Source organism: Dipodomys merriami, unplaced genomic scaffold, assembly GCF_024711535.1.
Source record: "Dipodomys merriami isolate MVZ:Mamm:240054 unplaced genomic scaffold, mDipMer1.0.p SCAF_8, whole genome shotgun sequence".
NCBI classification, from domain to species: Eukaryota; Metazoa; Chordata; class Mammalia; order Rodentia; family Heteromyidae; genus Dipodomys; species Dipodomys merriami.
The window spans coordinates 5,429,226-5,446,100 of record NW_027206401.1 but is presented as its reverse complement, the minus strand read 5'-3'; the positions used below and the strand labels follow the sequence as shown (position 1 = coordinate 5,446,100).

The window sequence follows — 16,875 nt, the reverse complement described above, 5'->3', positions numbered from 1 at the left end:
CCAGCCGCGCTCAGCAGCACCGCCCCCGGGCCACGATGCCGCCGCGGGCAGCGGACGGGGGAAACCGAGGCCGCAGCCCGCGCCGCAGCCCGCGCCGCAGCCGCAGCCCCCGGCGGACACCTGGCGCCGGCGCCGGGCGGTTTCCGGTCTGGGGCGCGCGGCGCTCACGTGACCCGCATCTAGGCGGAGCCTGGGCGGGCCGCGATCACCTGAACAAGGGAGTCACGTGAGCGGGGCGGGGCCGGGCGGAGCGAGCCGCGGTCACGTGACGCGGTGCCGTGGACCGCCGCGGAGCCCCGCCGAGCCGCGCTCGCCCTCGGGCTCTCTGCCTCCCGCGGGCTCCGGCGCCCTCTCCGGCCCCTCCTCCGCCCCGACGCGACGACTCGGTCCCGGGCGCGGCCCGCAGCCGCCGCGCGCGCCGTGCGTCCCACGTCCTCCGCGCCGCCGGGGCCCGGCTCGATGGGCGCCGCCGCCGCCGCCGCCGCCGCCGCCGCCGCCGCCGCCGGCCCGAGCGCCCACCTGGGGCCCGCGCCCGCCGGCCGGCCGCCGCCGCGCGCCCTGCTCCTGCTGCCGCTGCTGCTGCCGCTGCTCGCCGCCACCGCCCCGGGGGCGGCGCAGGCCCCGGCCGCCGGCTTCCCCGAGCTGTGCAGGTGGGGCCCGCGGGGGGCGCGGCCGGGCCGGGGGTGGGGGGTCTGGGAGCGCGCGCGCGGAGGGGCCGGGGCTCCCCGCCGCCTGCGGGCCGGGCCCGGGGCTGCCCCGCCCCCCGGGGAAAGTTGGCTGCGTGACGGCGCGGCGGCGGCCCCGCGCCCGGACACTCGTGGCTGTCACCGAGTCGGGGTCCGCTTTGTGTGCGAGGCCCCCCCCGGCCCTCTCCGCCGCCCGGTCCGGGGGCGCCGCGCCGCCGCCAAGCCTCAGCCCCGCGGCCGCCCTCGCAGCCGTGCGTCGGCGAAGTTGGACGAGGCCGGGACTCCAGCTTTTGTTGGGATTGCTTTTGTTGCCATGCACGTTTCTCTCTCCCTCCCCCCTCCCCCCCAAAGTTCCATCGGAGGGGCTTCGCGGGCACCCCGAGTGTGGACGGGCTCGGCCGGGAGTCCGGAGCCTGCGCGACGGCCTGGCGCGGGGGTGCGGGCTGATCTCCGCCGTGTGGGCTTCTTTCTTTCTGAAGCCTTTAGGCCGTAGGTGACTTTTTCCCTCCTTTTGATGGGGGTTCTTCGGAGGGCGGGGCGGTCACCCTCGATTGGCTTTCAAGATTTCTACCCTTCCCTTCTCCGAGCCAACTTCCTGTCTGGCTGCTCCCATGATGTCATTGTCTCCGGGTGGATTTGTTCCAGTGGAGGCTTCTACTCTGGGAACCACGATTGTGTAACCTCTCGCCCTGTGGAGGTATGCTGCTGTCCGACCAGGCCTCCGAGCCGCTGGACTGGAGAAACTTCTAACTCCAGATGTTTTCTCAATGACCTTTGGACCATTTAGGATGATGGGAAATCAAGCTCTCAGTTTTTCAACTTTGGTTAAAAAACCCCACACAAACACAAGGAAGCCGTACAGAAAGTTCTGAAGAGTTATGTCGCCCCCGTTGGCAGCTGGAGGGTGACTTTTTCCAATGAAGGAGTCCAGGTTGGGACTACTCTTCAAGCTGAACTTCAAGTTCATGGTGGTTTATGGGGACTCTTAATCTCATTTCAGAGAAAGTTCTACTTCCGCCTGGCCTTGAGAGCTTGAGGCACTATTTTAAGGACATTGAGGCTGACCTTCATGGGCAGCCTTTGGCCATCCCTGATTTTTTTTTTTTTATTCCTTCTCCCTTTTGAAAGGACCAGGAAGATGGGAGGTGGTCTGCTGCACCAAGTATATGGACAGGTTAGCTTTCATCCAAGGATACATTGATGTTCCTGTAAAGTTGCCCACTTAAACAAGTTCAGGCTAGGGCTGACATTCAAAGCTGCTGTCCCCTCAGAGCAATCAGAAGAAATGGGCTCAGTGGGGTCATTATTAAGAGCTAACCTTGTTAGCTCTTAATAATTAAGGTTAAAGTTGACCTGGAGGGCAAACTGGCACTGGCTGATTGAGGTCTTCTCACTTGTGTACAGCGTTAGTCATCAGGGTGTCTAGAACCTCATCTCCAGGGCCCCTTGTCTCGCACAACATAGTGTGAGTGTGGCCTCTGTCACATGAGGGTATAACAGAGAGGGCTCAAAGGCTGAGGTTCACAATTGGTGTAAGATGTGCCCTCTAAAGTTGTCACATATGTTCAGTTTAGCTGAACAACAAAGTTGGTATGTACAACACTCAGTTTCCTCTGAAGTGGTTTCACACACCCCTTCTTCCACCTATAACTGCCCTGGAGTCTGATCCTTTACCGCTTGCAATTGCTGCTGTAAACTCCATTCCTGCAGAATGAAGTTTCCCTTCAATGTCGCTGTTTTGCTCCTTGAAGATCTGGAGATCAAACCAGTCTTAGGCACCCTAGTCAAACACCACTGAGTCATACAACTAGCCCTAGGGTTTTGGGTTCCCGATTTTTTTCTTTTATTACTTTTTTTTTTTCACTCAAGGGCAAGAGTTCTGTGTTCCTATTTTTAATCCACATTTCTTCTAAATGCTTTTAACGATTTTTCTTGGGACTGTGAGCCATAATCTGAGTACTGTTATGAGATAAGATGGGCTCCAAGGTCCTTAACTCTAGTACATAGGGAATGGGATGTGAGCAGATCTTTTAAATTCATTAGGGAAAGTCCTACCCAGCAGCCCCAAGGCATGCTGTTACACAGTCTTAAACTCACCTGGGCCCCGGAGCGTGGAGAGTGAACTCCTATGGTTGTTGTTGGCCTTTGTTTTTGCTGCTTGGTCACAGAGAAGTACTTCCTCACTGACAGAAGGATCACATTGCTTTTTTTCTTTCCAATACTGAGTATTGAATCCAGGGCCTCGTGCTTGGGCTTTACCACATGGGTCATCTTCATGTTTGGAAAGGGGTTGAAATGTGGAGTGCTTCTTTCCCACTAGAAGCAATCTTAGTGGTTGCTCTCTGAGCCTCCACTGAGTCCTGTATTCTGCAAAGGTATAAATGGGACCAGAAACAGTAGGCACACCTTAGATAGGGCTCTCTTGAGAGTGGTAGTTAGTGCTCATGTCTATAATGGGTGCAGTTGAGTTTCCAGGAAGCCCAGCTCTAGAACCTAGCAAGGATATTTTATATATATATATATATATATATATATATATATATATATATATTTTTTTTTTTTTTTTTTGCTTGGTCATGGGGCTTGAACTCTGGGCTGTCCCTCGTCTCTTCAGCTCAAGGCGAGTGCTCTACCTCTTGAGCCACAGTGTCACTTCCAGTTTTTTGAGTGATTTATTGGAGATAAGAATCTCATGGCTTTTCCTGCCCGGGCAGATCTCAGCCTCCTGAGTAGCTAGGATTACAGGCGTGAGCCACCAGCGCCCTGCGAGAGTATATTTTTCATCTGTCTGGTACAACCCAAGAGGGAATCCTGGCCTGCTCCTGGTGTGTTGTGTATGGTTGGGGCAGAGCGGTTAGGTAAGCACGGCCCTCACCGTTTGGGGAGGGCAGAGGGAAGCAGAGTGGAGGGCCCCTCTCAGCAGCAGCTTTCAGGACTGCCAATGCATGGAGAGGCCTGACAGGCAACCCCTCCCTGTGTGGCTGGTTCAGAGCAGCACTTTAGATGAGTACTTGTTCTTTTTTTTTTTTTTTTTCTTTTTTTTTTGGGGGGGTCCGGTCATGGGGCCTGAACTCTGGGCCTGGGCGCTGTCCCTCAGCTCTTCAGCTCAAGGCTAGCACTCTACCACTTGAGCCACAGCGCCACTTCCGGCTTTTTTCTTTTTGCTTATGTGGTGCTGAGGAATAGAACCCAGGGCCTCATGCATGCAAGGCAAGCGCTCTACCACTGAGCCACCTTCCCAGCCCTGAGTACTTGTTCTTCAGGGGTTCGATAACACGTTTAGGAGTCTAGAGGATTATGGCACCAGGTGAGCCTAGTGCCGGGGAAGAATTTAGTGATTCTTGCTCAGCTGTTCCTCAGCTCCAGTGATTCTTATTCAGGTGTTCCTCAGGAGCTGATGTATCAGCTGGTAGAAGGATCTTGTTTCCTGAAGCCAGCAGGATTGGTGGTGGGACTGGGTATACTTCATGGGCAGGAAGGAGGGTCCATGGGCAGGACCAGTGGAAGCCAGGACGGAGTTCAGCTGACAAAATAGAGGTCAGGCTGTGCAAAGCCACTGAAAGTGACTCTGATGGTCTCGCTAGCCAGTGGCCTTAATTACTATTTTGTGGCTTAAACTGTATAAAATACCATGTAAGGTTTGTAGCCTACAAGTTTCCTCCTTTTATTTGGTCTTTTGCAGCTTTTTTTTTTTCCAGGGCTGAGGACCGAACCCAGGGCCTTGCGCCCGCAGCCGGTGCCCTTCCGCTGGGCTAAACCCCCAGCCCCTCCTCCTTTTATTTGGGTGCTAACATCCTTACTTGTGAAAGTCTTTGCACTAATTGTGAGGTCCAGCTTGATTTAGGTAGTTGACTACTTCAAAATTTATACAGCACAACTTTTCCCCAGATTGTTTGGGTATGAATGTTGGATTCTTAAAAAATTGTATTGAAGACAAGAGAATAATGAAGCCAGCTGGGAGCTGAAGTCATTTTGGTTGTTATCGCTTAAGAGATTTATATTTTTGTTCTCTTGCAATTTTTCCAAAAGAACAATATTTAATGAGACTAATTTGGGCCACATGCTCACCTGGATCACATCCATTTGTGTGTGTTTCTTTTACACACATCCATTTGTGTGTAAGTCTAAAATAGTTAATTATGATTATATTAGATTTTAGGCCTTCCAACAGCATTCCCTGGAAATAAATGGCTAATTGGGCTTAGATCTTTTTCCCCCCACCAATGTTTGTGGTTTGTTTTTATCTCAGTGTCGGGATGGAACCCAGGGTCTTACATGTGTTAGGCTAGTGCTCTATCACCAACCTCACATCCTCAGCTTGAGAGAAGGATTTTTAGAAGAGAAGATCATGGGGGTGTTTTTCATTTTGGTCTTGATGTATCAATCGCATTGTACTGGACAGAGAGAATTAAGCATGGGCTATCAGTAGATGCTAGCCGCCCCTGTAATCCCTTTCTTGGAGTGTTCCAATTACTGAAGACTTCTTGATTATGCCCCAGGTGGCCTGGGTGGTGAATGAAAAGGTGAAAATAGCTATTTGAGAGTTGCGTGTCAGTGATTCACCTTTAATCCTAACTACTCAGGAAGCTGAGATCTGAGGATCTCTGCCAGCCAGGGGTCCCCTGAGACTCTCATCTCCAATTAACCACCAGAAAAATAGTAGTGGTGCTGTGGCTCAAAGTGGTAAAGTGAGAAAAAGAGCTCAAGGACAGCACCCAGGCCCTGAGTTCAAGCCGCATGACTGACACCCCCCCCCCAAAAAAAAGGAAATACCTATTTGATTTTATGGCGTCTGCCAAATTATAACTTGAAGTGTCTCTCATTGTGCATCCCCACCATTGTTTTATAGTCTATCAATACTTGCCTTAACCATCCTTAGTTTTAATCATTTTAGTGGCTTTGTAAAGGTATCTTAGTGGTGTTTTAATGTTCATATTCTGGGTGGTTTACAATGTTGAAGAAGAAAAGAAGGCCTTTTCTTGTGGCTATTGGCATATCTAATGATCTTGAGTGTATCTTACTGATCTTGTGGACATCTTCTGTATTGCCTTTTTTGTTGTTTTTGTTGGTTGTGGGGCTTGAACTCAAGGCTTGGGGCCTGTCCCTGAGCTTAGGCTCTGCCACTTTGAGCCATAGTTCCACTTCGGGTTTTCTGCTGGTTAATTGGAGATAGCAGTCTCATGATCACCTGGGCTGGCTTTCAACAGCCATCCTCAGATCTCAGCCTCCTGAGATTACAGGGGTGAGCCCGGCTTCTGTAGTATCTTTTAAACTTCTTATGGAAGTTTAAGATTTTCTTATGTGTTCTGGGCCCAGGTCTTTTCTTAGGTATGTATAAAGTTTATTATGAATGTTTTCTTCCTGTCTTTTCTTGCCTTTTCATTTTCTTGGTGCTGACTTTTGAAGAACAAGTATTTAAGAAGTGTGATGGGTTCCAACTTACAATTTTTAAAGAATATTTTATTTAGTTTTGCATAAATTAATTCAAGGCCTGGGCACTGAGACAGCTCAGGGACAGCCTTAGGTGTATACTGATTTATTTTTTATTTTTTATTTTTTGGGTCCGGTCGTGGGGCCTGAACTCTGGGCCTGGGCACTGTCCCTCAGCTCTTCTGCTCAAGGCCAGCACTCTACCACTTGAGCCACAGTGCCACTTCCAGCTTTTTTTCTTTTTGCTTATGTGGTGCTGAGGAATTGAACCCAGGGCCTCATGAATGCAAGGCAAGCACTCTACCACTGAGCTACCTTCCCAGCCCCACTGATTTATTTTTGTGCCTATGAAATTTTTGCTTGCTGCAGGATTTCACCAGCGTGGCACTGTTGTCCCTGGACAAGGTAGTTGGTTGCTGAAGGGCTATCCTGTGTACTGGAGGGTTCCGGGCAGCACCCTGGCCTGGACCCATTAGATGTTCCACCCCCCAGTTCACACAAAGAAAATTGTCTCCAGGGGTCAACTGCTGGGGTACAAAATCTTTTTCAAGAACCACTACTTTGCTCCAAGGTCCAAGAGATTGTCTCTTAATGTTTGCTTCTGCACACGTAAAAGTTGAAGCTTTTGTGTTTGGTTCTCTGGTCAGCGGTTTGAACAGTGAGCTGCTTGCCTGCTGGGTACTTACTGTCCCTGCTGAGCCCCACCCCCACCCCGGCAGCTGATTTTAAACGTGAGATTGGGCTGTAATTTTCTTTGCTGTGGTGTTCTGGACTGATTTCATTATCAGGAATGTTTGTTTCATGAAAATAACCCATCTAGGTTTTTTTTTTTTTTAATGCACCACCAATGCCCAGCCTGGTTTCAGTTTTTTCTACTTTGTCTATTTTATCTACTTTGTTTCTACTTTTATCTTGAGCTAATGATAATCAGTTTCCTAAAAGATTGCCATTTAACTTATATGTAAATATGTAGCATTCCATGCTTTTACATTTTCAGAGATATCTGTGGGGGGGGGGGAAGTTCCTGATGTTTGTGTACTTTTTTCTTTAATTATATTTGCCAAAGACTTGCTTACCTTTTCCAAAAAGCTAGCTTTTTTTTTTTTTTGTCTTTATTTAACTTTAGTGGGACTCTGCTTGAGTTTAGGGCCTCCTGCTTGCCCTGCTTGCTTATTCTGTTGATGCTCTACCACTTGAGCCACACTTCTACCCACTTATTTCTAGTTGAAATCAAAAGCGTAAATCATTGGTTTTTTAAAGCATTTTACATAATATGTTTCTTTCCTTGAGACCCATAACATTCCTGTAAGTTTGAACATTCTTCACCCTTTAATTCTGTTTTCTTTTTGGGTCCAGAAGCCCTGTTTTTAAACTTGACGGACCCACTGTAATTTAAATTCTCTTATCCGGGTGCTATTTTTTGGGTGTGGTAGGAGTGATCCCACGGCCACTGGTAAGGAAATTTACCCATGGGAAGGGATTGGATGTAATCCATTCTAGAGTTCAGAGGTGGGGCCTTGAGGAAGTGGCTAGGATTAGATAAGGTCACCTGGGACTGAATACTGGTGACTTTCTGGGAAAGTCACACATACATGCACATACATGCATACACACGCACACTCACATTCACATACCAACATGTACACACCCACATGCACTCCCATTCCCTAGCCTTTGAATGTGAAAGTTTGTGCTCGCTGCCTTCGCCACCGTTCACTTAGGCTGTCAGAATCGCGAGCCAAAGCCAACATCTTTACAAAGCTCACTGCCTCATGCAGTTCACTGTGGTGATGTTAAGTGGCTACTCTAGCAGGAACTTGACTTTTGGGGGGAGTCTTTATTTTTTCCATGGTGATGAGTAAAGGTGGAATTTCCCTTGTGGCCTATCACCTAGTCATGTTAGAAGTGTTGTTTGTGTTTGGAAAAAATGTTCTTTGCTTGTGTTGGGGTTGCTAATTCTGCTGCTCAGCTTTTCTTTATCCTGACTTACTCCTGGGTTTTTGCTTGATGCCTCTGCTGCTTTCCTCCTCTGTAGCTGGCTCTGCCTTTGGCTGATGTGGACGGTTGTCTGTGTTAACCTCTCTCCCTTCTTCTGTCCGAACAGTGTTGCTGGTTGATGTGTACTCAGGGCTTTGGTCATCTCTTGGAGTGTGTTTTAAAGCAGATTCCTTTTTTGGAGGTCTCCCTATGCAATCCAGGCTGTTCCTTCACGTTGTATCCCCGGCCTTAGCCTCCTAAGTGCTGGGATTCCAGGGGTGTGCCCCCATGCCCAGCTGCACTGATTCTTAGTTCTTTTTCCTTGGGCCTGGTTTCTTTGGCTTGAGTTTGTCATCCTGGTGTTTGTGGTGTTGAGTGAGGCCTTTGGGGGATGGGCAGTCTTGACGGTGCTGTAGAGTCTGTCTCCTTTGGGCCATTTGTTGTCTGGTGCAGCTGTGGGGGGGGGGCTGGCTGAGACTTGGCTATCAATTGTTCTGGGGAGGCGGGGGAAGGGCAGGGTATGCCTGTGGCTGCTCTTCAGCCTCTCGTCCATTTTCATCCTCCTGGTCCATCCAGCGCTTTTCCTGCCAGGAGCAGCTGTTGACCCTGTTGATGGCTGTTGGCAGAGTATTTGTGTTGTCCTGCCTGAGCCCAGATTGGAGGCCCGGGCGATGGATTTAACTGTGGCAAATCACTTCCCTCTGGGTCTCATTTTCCTCCTTGGGACAGGTGAGAGTCACTTTTGTTGTTTTTGTTGGTTTTGTTTTGGGGTATGCAATCCCAGGCTGGCCCCCACCTTAATTTTCCTTCTTCCCCTCCAGACTGCTGAGATTACAGGTTTTTGTTACCACGCCTGGCCAGGAGTCACACTCCTGGTTTTGAAATGCAGCTCCTCCCTCCGCAGGCCTTGGAGCCGTGAGGTCTTTCTTTCCTGTGTGTCTGCAGGATGCTGGCCGTGTTCTCATGCCTGTGTGGGCATGCCAGTGAGGCTCACTGCCCGGCAGGCCGTGGGGACCAAAAGTGGTGGTGTGGCTTTCCGTGAGGGTCTCTCTCCCTCTGCATCCTGCTGCCCGGCCAGTAGCGTCTGAGGCTGCGCTTCAAGCAGCAAGCGGAGTGAGATCCCTTTCTAGGAAGCAGGGTTTCGAGTGTTAATAGTGTGAAGCTGTGTACTGTGTGTGGTTTTCTCAAGTGTGTTCATAACTAGAATCCGGAGTCATGAGTCACATGACCTTCAGCTCCGCTCCCGGGGCTGCAGGAGAGGAGGTGTGTGGCTGGTCGGCCCAGGTACAGGTGTCTCTGCTGTGAGTGGGTCTTGTGGCCTTTTCACCAAGTTGTGGTGGCCTTGTCCTAAGCTGAAATCGAGAGGGGTGTACGGTCCTCCGTGCTCTTGTTCATCTCGGGGAGGAGCTCGAGGTCTAGGCGGACTTGGGCATGGATGTCAGTGGGAGCCGGAGTCTTCTGGGAAGGCGGGCGAGTGCGCTGGGCTCCAGGTGCAGGTGGGAACAGGAGGAGCCGCAGGCCAAGGGTGAGAGGAAACCACTCCAGCAGCTCTGCCTTGCGTCTGAGAAGCAGCTGTTGCCCGTGAGGTTTTGGGGGTGTTGGAGGCCGTGTGTCATGTCCTATTTTGGTTCCTGCTAACCACTGAGGCAGTGTGGAGGGGCAGTGGGGAAAACCCTGGCCCTCTGCTTCCCGTGGGCAGGAAGCTTGGCCCTCGGGTCAGTGGGAGCCCTTTGGCCGTCTTTTTCCTTTTCCTTCTCAATGGTGTTAGGTGTGTGTGTGTGTGTGGGGGCATTGTTGAGTTAACAGAGGACAGGGAATTCAGGGGAGGCTGAGATTGTGGGGCTTCGGGGGATCAGGGCATGATTAGGAGTGCTGTGTGGACAGTGAACAGTGGCCTTGGCCATTTGGTTTGCCCCTAGGGGGCCTGGAGGGAAGACTGAGGGGGGCTTTGTAGGCAGAGTCTGTGCTTTGATTTTGAGAGTTCTTCCCGGGCACGTGCTGGGTAGGCAGGGCTCACCCAGGAGTGCTTTGCACATCAGGCTGAACCGTGTGTAACATTAATTTACTGTCATCGGTTGTGTATCTGAAAATGGCTGTTCAGTACTTCACAGGAAAACTGTGTCTCCACCCCCTCCTCCCCCAGCTCAGGCCTGAAAGTAGAACACACAGTCACTACAGCTGAAGGGCTACAGAAGTGATGCGGGGAGTCAGCCTCCTGGTCCCCGGGCTCCCCTTCCGCCCGTACTTCCGTGGTGAAGGGAAGGACCTGGCTTCTCTCGTCTTGTCCTTCCAGAGCAGAGCTGATGGCTCCATGGAGCTTAGCATCCTCTGATGGGGACGGGACAGAAGAGGGCCAGAGGGAGCCCCTGCCTGCTTTCTGTAAGATGACATTTAAGCTGAGCCTGGAGGAAGGGAGAGAGGGTGCCTGTGGGTAACTGGTGGGACTGGGCCTGACTGAGACTTACAGCGCAGCTGAGAGAGAGGTGGTAAGGATTAGGGGAAGAGGAGGCTAAGGAGGAGGTGTCCCGGAGGCTGCTCTCATGATTTGGCAGCTTTTGGGGGATTTTTGGTGGGTTTATGGATATTTGTAATTTAACTGGTGTTGCTTTTTACCTTTCGCTTTCCTGTAGTTGGTGACAGTTCTGCTGTCAGGTTATAGGCGAGCTGGCCTAGGCTCTGAGCAACCATGCTGTGCTGGTGTGGATACTTGACAGGAAACCAGTTGAAGGCCATAGGTGGTGGTTTTGTGTCTGTAAAAGTTGGGGAGGGCAGCACCCTGAGAGGTGGCGAGGACTGAGGGGTGTGTTTGCAGTGTGCAGGCCAAGTGCAGGGCGTAGTACCTCTGGGCTCTTGGGTTAGGGTACAGCTGTGCCTTTTAGGAATGCACCAGGGTGAGAACTGACGTGGATGTCAAGCAGCGAGTGTGCCTGGGCACTTTCCCTTCTCCCAGCCTGTGTGCCAGTCTGCGCGGGACCCCAGCTTCTCCAGAGCAAGGACTTGTGCTGTGTCCTCCTAATTGGCTTTTGTGAAGCTGTAGCGGCTCATGAATGTTGCCAACTCCCCTGTTGAGTGGTCTCTAGTGAGGTTCTGCGTGGCCTGCCTGTGTCAGGGCCCGGAGGACGGGCGTTGGGACCTTCGTGGCAGGGTGGAGTAGGAAGCTGAGAGGAGTTCTGAATTCTGTGCCTCGCTGACTGCACTTTGCAGGCAGCTGATTTCCAGCATCCGCACAGGGGAGCAGCAGGTGAGCACCCGCTGCTGCTCACAGCTTCCAGAAATCTGCGTGGAGCAGGCCCGCGGCCTGTATGGTAGAGCGAGATCTGAGCCAGCCTGCATCAGGAGCAGCCCAGGGCCGGAGCGGGAGCCTGTTTTAGGAACTCTGTGTTCTGAAGACATTGGCCAGCATGTGGCCATGAAGTGTCTTTAGGAAGATGTCCTCTCTCCTGTTCTGTCGTGGCGGCAGCAGCGAGTGTCGAGATGACACAGGGCTGGGAAGACCTTGGGCCGGCCTGTCCTGCACGGAGGAGCCAAGAGCAGCTCTCTGTGTACGATGATTGGAATGTGAAGTACCCCCAGAAAGCTCATGGATCCTGCAGCTGGGGGAGCTACTCTGGGAGAGGTGATTGGATCATGAAAGCTCTAACCTAATCAGTTGATTAGTCCCTCTCATAATTAGATGGTGGTGTTGGGAAGTGACAGAGACTTGCAGAGTTGCCTGGTTGGAGAGAGTAGATAACTGGGGTGTGTTCTTGGGGTTATGTGTCATCCCAGCTCTCTCCTTCCTGGCTGCCGTGAGCCATGAGGTTCACACCAAGGGAGCCAGGGGACTGTGAACGGAAACTCTGGAACTGTGAGCCAAAACACATCTTTTCCTCCTTTAAACTGTTTTTTTTTTTTTTTTCCCCTGGTAGTAGTCACAGCAGTGGCTTTGTGTGTGTGTGTGTGTGTGTGTGTGTGTGTGTGTACGTAAATACGTACACGTGTACACACATGCTGTACCATGGACAGGAAGTGCAGTTCTGTGGTGGACCTGGCCGGGCACACCTGGCTCACTACCCTCCCTTCTCCTGCTCCTTGTGAGTGTCACATGATACTCCTCTGAGAGACCCCAAGCCAACTCACTCTTTTCTATAAAGCCCAATTTTTTTTTTTTTTTTTTTGGGTCCAGTCATGGGCCTGAACTCTGGGCCTGGGCGCTGTCCCTCAGCTCTTCAGCTCAAGGCTAGCACTCTACCATTTGAGCCACAGTGCCACTTCCGGCTTTTTTCTTTTTGCTTATGTGGTGCTGAGGAATCAAACCCAGGGCCTCATGCATGCAAGGCAAGCACTCTACACTGAGCCACCTTCCCAGCCCTATAAAGCCCAATTTTAAACAGTCTGAATCCTTCTATTGATCTCAACTAAAGCCTTAGATGATCGCTCTCTCCAAGCACTGTGTTCCTGGCCCAAGTGTTTCTGCTGTAGGAACGTTGCCTTAGCTCTGTTTGTAGACCTGGCAGTTGGAGCTCAGAGAGACATAAGTGCCTGCAACCAGTGGAGGGCCAAGAGCCAGGCCTGCCCCGGGGAGCTCTTCCTGCTCCTTGGCCCTTTCAGAGGAGTGTTCCACCCCTCTGTCCGGCGTGAGACTCTCATGATGCTGGTCTAAAAGTGTACGGAGCCTTGCTTGACCATCGTGGTCCCTTAGGTCTTGATGCTGAGTTCAGCGTTTTAGACTGGGCCCTGGCTCCACTGGTTTTTGCTGCTAGACTCTGTAATTCCAGAGTAACTATCTGGGAAAACAAAGAATCATGCCTTTCTTTCTGATCTTTTTTTCCTCGCCTCATATCTTTATCCACAGCTTTGTGGGTTTGTTAGAACAGGAAGTGAAGTACTTCCTATATGAGCTTGGGCCCTGCTGTGTCAAGCCCGTGTGTTCCCCAGTCTTAGGTCAGGGTATGGAGTCATCCTGCCAGGCTAGATTTCTTCTCTCTCAGCATCAGCAGCTGGGAGCTATCCTAGCAGTGTATTTTGTGCCCTTACTATCCTGCTGCAGGCCCCCTGGGGACCTGCTGTCCCCTGCTTTTCTCCTTCCCTGAGCCTCCCTTCTTCCTCAGAGTTTGAGTGAGTGGGCTGGCTGGAGAAGTGGAAGCAGTGGGCAGATGTCGTCTCCAGCACAGTTGGAGGGTTCCCCGTGGGCGCAGAGTGGGAACCTTCACATTCCCTTAGTCTCTGAGCATTACGACTCAGAAAAACCTTGCTCCCTGGCTTGGGACCATGTGTGTATATTACTGGCTTTACTTCTTTTAATGGAAATCAAATTGCAGATTATCCTTGCTTGTTAATTTTATGACTGATTTGGTCATACCTGTTTTATATGCTGATGATTGTACATCAGCAGTAAAATGTGTGCTACCCGCATGGCCCTCTCAGTAACCCCGAGATTCACAGTGGGTGAACCAGCATTTGTCTCGAGTATTTCTGTGTGACAGAAAATGAAACAGGAACCAAATGACAGCTATGGAGATGTTTTGTGTTTGTGGGCAGGACAGTATTATATGCATGTTGAATGTAGAATTCAAAGTCTTTGTCATCTTCACTGTTATCATCATTGTCATAGAGTTTCACTACATAGCTCAGACTGACCTCAAACTCAGATTCTCACAGGCCTGCACCACCATGCCAGGCCTTATACAATTTTGCATATTTTATTTCAATGCCAGCTGTTATTCATTTGCTAATATTAGTTAAAATGGGCATTTCTTTGTTATGTTGCCATGAAATGCCAGCTGTTTTGAAACTTCAAAATTATGTTTTGAAAGGCTTTGTAAAGTTGTGGGTATTGGAGGTGTCACATGCATACCACCGTCAAGTTGCTTAAAAACATACATACAGCTAGGTCTTTGTGGCTTCTTTTTGAAGTTTCCTTGTTTTGGACAGTTCTGTGGAACTCACTTGGTGGCAGTGGCCCTCCCTCCCTCCCCTTTCTTCCCCACCTTCCCCCTCCCTTTCCTCTCCCTTTTCCCCTCCCCTTTCCCCCTCCCTCTCTGGGATGGGCGGGCCCCACTGCCTTCCTGCCTCTGGTTGTCTTCCAGTGTGTTAATTGGCTGTTTGCCAGCACCTCTTAGGATATCTGCTATAAAGCAAATGAGTTAAAGTGGGCCGTCCCAGCCACCCCATGGATGGAGCAGGTGGCCTCAGTGTCCAGGACCACCCAGCAGCAGTGAGGATGGTATTCAGCTTCCTAGAAGGAGGAAAGGGCTCATGCTGTGTGCTTAGCTTCTTCAGTTAAGATCACTGTCCATGTCCAGGACATATTTCGGCCGCAGAATTCACTTCAAAGTCAAGTTACTGGTGATGAGTGTGACTTTTGCCTCCTGCCGCCCCCCTTTCCCGCTGTTGCTGGTGTCATTTGCTGTTGGACTGTGCCGGGTTATGCCATTCATTTAAAGCCAGGCGGCTAGCTGGGACAGTAGTGTCCATGGGCCTCTTCTCAGGGGAGTCCACCAGCAGCTTGGACAGAACTGGTGCGACAAGGCCCGTGAGAGGAACAGCTGAGCCGTGTTTCTATTCTCGTGACGCCCCTGGTGTGGGAAGTGAGTGTCTGTGCAGAAGAGAAAGCAGAACTGGGCCAGGGGCATGTGAGCTGCTGACCAGCTGCGGAGACACGGCCTGGCCCCAGTCCCTCCCAGATGGGCCTGTCGCCCCAGAGGCCTGCCTCTCATGTCACCTGTGACGTTACGCTTAAAAGGAGGTGCTTCATATATCTGCTGTCATCTGTCCCCATAGAGGGACAGCCATGATTTTTCTGCATAATTAGTGTTTTACTGAGTCAAACTTACTTTACTTGATGGCTAGAGTAATAGAAATTGTACACTGTGTCTGTTACCTCAGTGGCATTTACTGTAGCAAGAATTAAATTCTAAAGTTTTGTATCATGTTTTGCCAGTTTTAGTGTTACAATGGAGACCTAAGATATAGGGCTGGTAATGTGGTTCAGGTGGTAGAGTGCCTGCCTAGCAGTTGTCTAGAATTCCAACTCCAATCCTATCAAAACAAAACCAGAGATTTCCTGAATAGTCTTTTTCTTGCCAGTCCTGAGGCTTGAACTCAGGGCCTGGCTGTTGTCCCAGAACTTCTTTTGCTAGTCTCTACCACTTGAGCCACAGTTCCATCTTCAGCCTTTTTTGTGATTAATTGGCGATAAGAGTCTCATAGACTTTCCTGCTGGGGCAGCTTTGAACCGAGTCCTCAGATCTCAGCCTCCTGAGTAGCTAGGATTAGAGATCTGAGCCACTGATGTGTGGCCAAAAAACAATTCTTTTTTAAAAAAGTAAAAACTGGAGAGCAAATGCGGCAACTTCCCTTAGTGGTGAAGCTTGCTCCCTGGCGTAAGCTGACCTGGATTTGCTCCTGGCTCTGTCATTTCCCCGCTATACGATCCTGGCAGGGTTGTAACCTTTCTGAGCCTTCAGATTTTTGCCTGGGAAGCCAAGGGGCTTTGGGTAGTTGAAGAAAGTGCCAAGTACTGGCACATGTCCTGCTGGGCTTACTTCTTGGGGAGCCTCGAGGGAGACCAACTAGTCCAGTTTCCTTCCTTCCCAGCCCATCCATAAGGAGTGGTTGTGCTGGGACCCATATCCACAGTGACCTTGAGTGCTGTAGGGAGAAGTGATTCACAGTGACTTACAAGGGCTTTGGAGAGAGCAGAGATCTGGCCGCCTCCATGCTACAATCCTCTGTGTCGTGTCTAGGGGACGGATGTTACAACCCCGTAGACCGCAGGGTCTGGGACACAGGTACATTGGAATCTGCTGGTGCCTGATGGTTTGTGCAGCACCACGGAATGATTTTTGCAGCTGGGGGTCCTGCAGGCCCAGTTCATGGTCCGGTGGAGTTACTGGTATATGGTGTCTGGAAGGGTCCAGCTTGCTGTCATGTGGATTTGGGCCTTCTGAGAAGGAAGAGCATTAGCGAGCTACATTCTACACTGAGAATGGAAGTAGAGGATTTGCCTTGCTTTTGCTGGTTTTCTAAACCAGGGTTCTTGCCATTCTAGCTGGGATTAGGTGGCTCCTTCTGGGGTAATAGCAGAAGTGTGCAGGGCTGGCCCATTGGGCAGGGGTCCTGCGTGTCCGGCCCCCCCCCCCCCCGCCCCCCAGGCGTCCCAAGACTTCTGCAGTTGTCCCGCCTCCTTGTCCCTAGCTTCCCTTCCAATGAGATGGAATTCAGCGTGAGCCAGTGACCTTCAGAAAACGGACCTGAAGAAAGATGGGTGGTTAGAGCTGCAACAATATGCTCACTGGGTTTTCTTTCCTCTCCTGCTGTGAAAGTTGCTGCCTGTAGCAAATTTAAAAGAATTTAAAATTGTCGTGTGGAGCAAGGGAAGACTGTGTCCACACAGCTTGCAGATGTTTTCCAGAGCTTTGTTTCTTGTTGAAGTTTTAATTCCATGGCTTAGTTTTCTTTTTGGTCTAATATGTTGACTTCCTTTTCTTCCCTAAGTCTTCACTGTGTGACCCCAAATACTTTAGTCTAGAAGATAGATATTCTGGGGCACTCTGCAGAGGGGCCTTGCTTGGCACAGAACTCCAACCCGTTATGGAGTTTTCTGATTTTTGCCTGTACATGTTCACTTCAGGTAGAGGATTTTATAATATACTTTTGGACCAAAGTTTATTATTCCTCAAAGATGTCATTACATTTTATTTAGCCTCTAATGTCTACACTCTCAGTTCACTAATAATCATAGTACTTTTAAGCATAAGTGTTAATTTAATTTTGAAGATGAGTTCAGCTCATGCCATTC

General features: G+C 50.6%; 1 protein-coding gene across 1 annotated transcript in view; it reads left to right on the top strand.

Annotated features, from left to right (window-relative positions):
• The first annotated feature begins 459 nt into the window (after positions 1-459).
• Positions 460-16,875, top strand: part of Igf2r (insulin like growth factor 2 receptor) — an 86,128-nt gene continuing 69,712 nt past the window's right edge. The window contains exon 1 of the mRNA XM_070010807.1: positions 460-650. Coding sequence (XP_069866908.1) covers positions 460-650 — 191 coding nt within the window. The remainder of the gene's footprint in view (positions 651-16,875) is intronic.